Below are 6,584 nucleotides of genomic sequence, written 5' to 3'. Positions count from 1 at the left end.
ATCCTATTAAAAATGAAATTCTTTAAATCCTTCAAAAACTTTACGCACTTTTGAAATCTTGGTATCAAGACTCTCAGCACGTTCTGGACATTCATGAACTTTATGTTTGGTATTCCTACTTTTTACACATTTTACATTTTTACTCAATTTTTGTGATTTTTCAAGAAATTCTATAAATTATTTGTTTATTTTTTGTAAATTCTGCAAGTTTGGTATCAAAACTTTCAGGACGTTCTGGACATTCTTGCTCTTTACTTTTGGTATTTTTACATTTTACATTTTCTTAAATTTTATGCAAAAAAATACTTTTTCAATTTTTGAAATGTTCTAATTCTTTTTGTGTATTTAAATCCTGTGCAATATTGGTATTAAAACATTCAGCACATTTAAGATATTCAGGACATTCCTGCTTGTCCTGTTGATTATTTATAAATTTTACTTTTTGTATATTTTACACAATTTTTGCGATTTTTCAAGAAATTCTTCAAATTCTTCTAATTCTTTGCAAATCCTTCAAGTTTGGTATCAAAATGTTCAACATTTTCAGGACATTCATGCTAATACTTTTGGTATTTAAAAATATTTGAAAATATTATGCAGTTTTTGCTTTTTTTGTTTTTCGAAGAAAATTGTTCAAGAAAGTTCTTTGTGTTTTTTCTGCAAATCCTTCAAGTTTGGTATCAAAACGTTCAGCACTTTCAGGATATTTATACTACTTGTATTTTTGGTACTTTTCAAAGCATCGTCATCAACCACATGTAACAAAAAGCATCCAGACTAACACTATCGCAGGTAATGGAACTTTTCTAGTTACTGATAAAGTTTCTCCTCCTACATTCAGGCATATTTCACATTTTTCTGCATCAGTCAAGGATCTGATCTCAATAACAGTCCAGACTTTCACTAGAAGATTCCAAAACTTTCTTTGCTCAGAACTTATGGGTAAAGCATTCACACACCATCACACTCCCACCACCATGTTTGACTTGAAGGTGTTGTATTTTTGTGGATGAAGTCCTGAATCTGCAGGAATGTGTTGAGGATCATTTTAGATTCAAACACCAGTTTTTCTGATTTTTGTGGCTCAGCTTCTCTTTTATTTTCCTTAACAGAACCCAATAAATGAGCTTTTATATTTTCTCAAATGACCTTAATGTCATTTGTAAAGTTTTTTTATAGAAAGTGGACAGATGATGTTTTGTGAGTGAAGGTCTTTTATGTGGTTTTAACCACTCGGAGGAGCTTTAAGGACAAAGAGTTCATTCAAATCCGTGTTCTCCAGCCGTCGTCCTCCTGCCTCCTCCACTCTGGCTTCAGATCCCTCCACCTCGCCAAACCAAAGCAAGCGGAAAGAAATCTTTGATTCTCGGCATCGGGGGGGCGCGTGGCTAAATGCGTGTGTCCTCTGCCCTTTGAAGCCGCTGATCCACATTCTGCCCCCGCCTCTCCGGGGACGGCTGCCAGCTCCGGAGCTCAGCCCTGAGCCTTAAATCGGCTCTTCCTCCCCAAAGCCCGGCCCGCTCCTCCACGCCGCTCCTCCACGCCGCTCCTCCACGCCGCTCCTCCAGGCCGCCTTCAGATGCACTTTGAGGCGCGGCGCTGACGCGGCGTCTCTGGTAGCGACAGGTTACCGGTCTTCCACATGTCAGAGCCTGACCTTGCGAGGTTAATTTCTCCGGCCTGAATAGGCGATGGCGAGCCATTGATTACACTTCAAAGAGTCTTTTCATCCGCTGCTGCTGAGGTGTTTCAGACGCACCCGGCTGCTCCTCATCGCCACGGCGAGAGGAAGAACTCGTCTGCTGATACTTCAGGCGGGAGCAGAAACGACAGCAAAGCTCCATGTCAGATGTTGTTTTGTTTCCACGGCTGACTGTCGGTGATTGTCTCCGTAGCAACAGGTAAAGGTGACTTTGGTACCCAGTCATTTTAGCCGCATGCTGTACGCTCAAACCGGCATGACAACAATCCCAGCACTGCAGTTTCAAACCAAACAGCAGGAAGGTTCTGTTTCACAGCATCGTCTGAGAGACTCGGTCCTCCGTCAGGATGCTGTTTCTGAGCAATTTACTGTCCTGAAAGACGACAAAGACGAGGTTTTTCTCTCATTTCTGGAGCCGGCATTACTGCTTCACGTCAGCTGCACTGAAGTTCCCTTTAGATTAGGAATGGGCGATATATCGGTGTCAGTATCGGACGATATCAAAACCTCCACCGATGGTTCTCTTTCACTCTGACTGGTGGTTACAGCAAGAGACGTGCTCTGATTAGCTTATCCTGCTAGAAGGGGCGGAGTCTGAGCTCGCTTTGGCCGCTCAAGTGTTTCAACACATTCTCACCCCGACTCGTCATAAAGGGACGTACGCTTCAGGCCTCCTCGTGTCACTTTGACGTTTGGGATACCTCCAACTTCTCGTTTTTCGACCACATCCGCCTGTCTTGCTTTATTTATTCGCCACATCTGAAATGGCGGATCCGACTGAAGCTAGTTTTTTTTTTTTTTGACAATTCGCTCATAGTTTTCTAAAAACGTCGTCCAGGTTCTGAATGTATTTCTTGTCCGCATGGACCAGAGGAACGTTCAAGCTTCAGATGACAGCTCATTCAGGGTTAATCCATCAATCGGTTCCTCAGAGCGGCTGATTCTGCAGCACACCACTCCCCCAGGGGAGGGGTCAAATGCAGAGAACACATTTCTCATTCTGAGAGTTTTATACACATTTTGGACAAAAGTTTTATAAGTTAGAAATGATATAAAACTGTTTTTTTAAATCAAATTAAAGAGTTTGAAGCTGCAGCACAAAAACTGCAGAAGTATCAAACCAAAGAAGATGATTTTTAAGTTCTGCTTGTTCGATCTGGACTGAACGGTTCTACGGTTTTCTCCGTTCCTCACCGCCTTCTCCGTCTCTCCTTCCAGGCGTCCTCGCCATCCTGATCCCGGAGCTGGACCTGGTCATCTCGCTGGTGGGCTCGGTCAGCAGCAGCTTCCTGGCGCTCATCTTCCCTCCCATCCTGGAGCTGGTGGCGTTCCACACTGAGGGCGTGTCCCCGCTGGTGACCATCAAGAACTGCGTCATCAGCGTGGTGGGCTTCGTGGGCTTCCTGGCGGGAACCTACATCGCCATCGAGCAGATCATCGCCCGGAACGCGCTGAAACACGAGGAGACCTTCTCTAGCTTCATGGTGCAGTGATGCATGGACGGATGGCGGGGGCCAGAGGGCGGGGCTTCTGCCTCCATCGCCTGATCCGTCGGACGCGTTCGGACGCTTCCGACCATCAACAGTCATGTAGTGCAATCCTGCTGAGCAGTTCCTCCATGTTGGAGGCGCTTCCTTCCACTGATCCGGAGAGATTCGACCGATTTTCTGCTTCGTTCGTCACATTTAGAGAGGGACAAAGTCCGACTACCTCAGTCACTTCCTGCTCTTCGGCTCCGCCTCCATCCAGACGCCCAACCAGTTCAGAAAGACGTCGCACTTTGATTTATGCCTTAAGACACAAACACGCTACTATCAGAACGTTTCCTGCGTTTAAACCGCCGAGTGTTTCAGTTTGCTGAGAATTCTGCTCGACTAATAATGAAATATTTTTACCATCATGTACAAATATTTAAAACTAAACGAAACATTAGACTCCGCCCCCTCCTCTAATGTCACCATGACAACCTAACGAGGTTTGGAGTCGCCCCAAACGTCTCTTCAATCATCAGAATCTGAAAGTTTCTACTCGTTTTTGAGACACTTTCATTTAAAAAGCTTTTAAAATGTTTCGAGCATCAAGGAAAACTGGAGATGAATTTCCCGTCTGTACCAGAGAGGTTTGTAGAGTCCTGCAGATCCTCGGTTCTGATTGGCTCCTGATCACGTCCTGCAGCGTCTGTGGAACCGTCAGAAACGGTTCGGTCACTTTTCTGAATTCTAAAGTATTTCTGCTTCTCTGGAATGTATCAAACTTGAGAAACGTTCACATAAAATAGTTTTTATTATGGCGAGAAGTTTTCTCGTGTGCAAAACGTAGAAGAACAAAAACCATCAGCAGTAAAAGCCGTGGAGCTAAATGAGGCTTTCTCCTGAGAACTTTAAACGAGCGTCGGTACTGGTTTGATTTCTTAAAGTTTTATGTTTGATTTTATTTTTTTATGTTTTATCTAACTATCTGCTTTCAAGCCGTTTTATCTTTATGGTAAAGCATGTGTCTGCACACGGGCTGATACTCGTCCTTCGGTGTAAATACTAACGTCCGCTTCTGCTCGTGACTTCACGTCTGTGCTGCAGCGTCTGACCGGCGCCTGTTTGAGTCCTTCTGTCGCTTTGTTTGCTCGTCTGCAAACGGAAACTCGTTCTTCCACCAGAAAACTCTTCAGTTTGCTTCATGTTGAACCTTCGTCTGAACTGGTCTGATCCCGACGGTCATTGTAAAGAATGAAGTTCTGGACTCAGAGCTGGAGCTGCTTCACTGCACTGGCAGAGGGTTCTTACTGCAGCACTTTTCTCATTTCTTCATTCCTTTTTCAGAATAAAAAACAAAACTGAAGTCTTGGTGTTTTTTCTGACCGAGTTGATCCACCTGAAGAGTCGTCGTGTCTTTTTGCTTTTATTTTAATCAGTTTATCGGTGAACAAAGGAATCTTAAAATGCATCTAAGTTGATTTCAGTCGTTACTGTGGCCTCGTTTATGAGTGAAAGAGGTGTTTGTTCAAGCGGTTACAGTCTGTGCCGTCTTTAAGTGGTACGTCTGGAATGAAACGTTCCAAAGAGCTGAACCTCAGAGATGATTTACTGGTCGGTTTTTAGCAGCTACTTCCATCCGTCTCTGTCCTGTAAATCGTGTTTTATGACGTTACTCCGGTTTGAATTCTACGTCAGAATAGAGCTGTGAAAGAAAAAGAGTTTCACCACTTTATTTCATACTAAACCCTCCAGAAAACGGCTAGTAAACAGAAAAAGGAAACAAGTTGGAGAAGAGAAGCCCCTCCCTGTTTGACCAGTGTGAACACCGTGAGCTTAACCTGCCTGCTGAACTTCCAGTCTCTCTCAGTTGGGGGTTTAGCTCCTTTTTTTCTCTGTTTCTGAGAGAAGATTCAAGTTTCCTGCCGTCGTTATAAAAGCAGAACCAGTTTATAAAACTGAAACGTAAAGATCAGGTTGGACATGAAGCTGTTTTTATTTAAACTTTTACATCCGGATTATTCAGATCTTTCCCAATGTCGTCAGAACGTTCTTTTTGAAATGAATTTTCCTTTCAGTATCACCTGTGGATCATGGCGTTCATCTCAAACAGAAAAAGATTCCTCTGCTTAAATGTTGACAACACAAATCGTGACATTTCTGACCTTTGACAACAGATTATTTATGGAAACATTTCCATGGATTTGACTTCCTAATGCAGCTGAAGTTTGGATCTCGATCGGAGAAGAAGCAAAAGGCCGTTCTGACATTAAACTGAACGTCGTGTAATCTGGATTTATTTGTTTTTAAGTCTTGCGTCTAAGATGGTCAAACCTCAGATTTTTCAGACTCTGACACTCCAGCTGGTGGTGGAGTGTCCGAGTCTCCATGACTGTTCTCCATCCAGACGCGTTCGCCCTCAGAGATCCCTGACGGTTTTCATGGTTCCTTCTTCACGGTACAGCGTCTTTTCTGGTCCATGAGACCCTCGTTCTCAGGAGATCTTCAGATCTGCAGAGTTCAGGTGAGCTTTCACACCTGCAGGACCAGGAGGACCGCGAGAGGAAGCCAGATCTGGATCAGACCAGGACCAGACCCAACAAGGAGAGGTTGTGTTTTGGTTTGAGGTGTTTATTCAGTCAATCTCTCTTGTTTTTTCTTGTTTGTTTTATTGAATCTTTTGTTCGAGTCCCTCCTGTCTTTGGGTTTTCCTCTACCGCACAGCCATAACAGGCTGTACATTCAGTTCTTGTTAACTGGATTTGTCATTTTCTGTGCCAAAAAAGCTCCAAAATAAAGACATCTTTTGAATTTAGCTCTCATGTCTTTAGTGAATAATGAAACATTTCATTTATTTTTGCTCATTCTTTTGTTAAACATTACAAAAAGACAGTCAGTGAACAATGTTACACTATTTTTCTATTTTTATCAACTATATTCCAGCTATAATATAAATGTGAAATAATTACATTTGAATTTTTATATTGAAATAAAAAAAAAAACAGACACAACATAACAGTAAACAGTTAATGTGACTTTGAAACTTCAGCACATGTGAGTCTTTCATGTAAATGTGAGAATGTTTCACATTTGCAGCACAAACTTCCTTTTTTCAGGGTCAGAACTGGAACTTTTGACTTTTGACCGAACAGGAGAAACATTTATTAAACACACTAAAACTACATTTTAAAACTTTAAAACTGTAACTTTTTAACATAATTATGAACTAGATATATAGCATTACCTGTGATTATGCTAGTGTGAATGATGTAAGCTGAATTTTACCACTGAAGATGCTGAAATTGATGCTGTAAACGTTGAACCTGGTACGACGCTGAAGTTGGCTTCCGATTCACAGCTTCCGATTCGCGAGAGCGTTCCACTGTATTTTTCGAACTCAGACCACCTAAAAA

At 42.5% G+C, this 6,584-nt stretch overlaps 1 protein-coding gene across 1 annotated transcript in view; it reads left to right on the top strand.

Annotated features, from left to right (window-relative positions):
- slc36a1 (solute carrier family 36 member 1) overlaps positions 1–5,986 on the top strand; it is a 46,180-nt gene extending 40,194 nt beyond the window's left edge. Inside the window, exon 12 of the mRNA XM_024260409.2 lies at positions 2,921–5,986. Coding sequence (XP_024116177.1) covers positions 2,921–3,195 — 275 coding nt within the window. The 3' untranslated portion in view covers positions 3,196–5,986. The remainder of the gene's footprint in view (positions 1–2,920) is intronic.
- The last annotated feature ends 598 nt before the right edge of the window (positions 5,987–6,584 follow it).

The sequence above is a fragment of the Oryzias melastigma genome, linkage group LG10, assembly GCF_002922805.2.
Source record: "Oryzias melastigma strain HK-1 linkage group LG10, ASM292280v2, whole genome shotgun sequence".
Taxonomy (NCBI): Eukaryota; Metazoa; Chordata; class Actinopteri; order Beloniformes; family Adrianichthyidae; genus Oryzias; species Oryzias melastigma.
The sequence above is the reverse complement of the archived record's forward strand: the minus strand, read 5'-3'. Positions and strand labels throughout refer to the sequence as shown.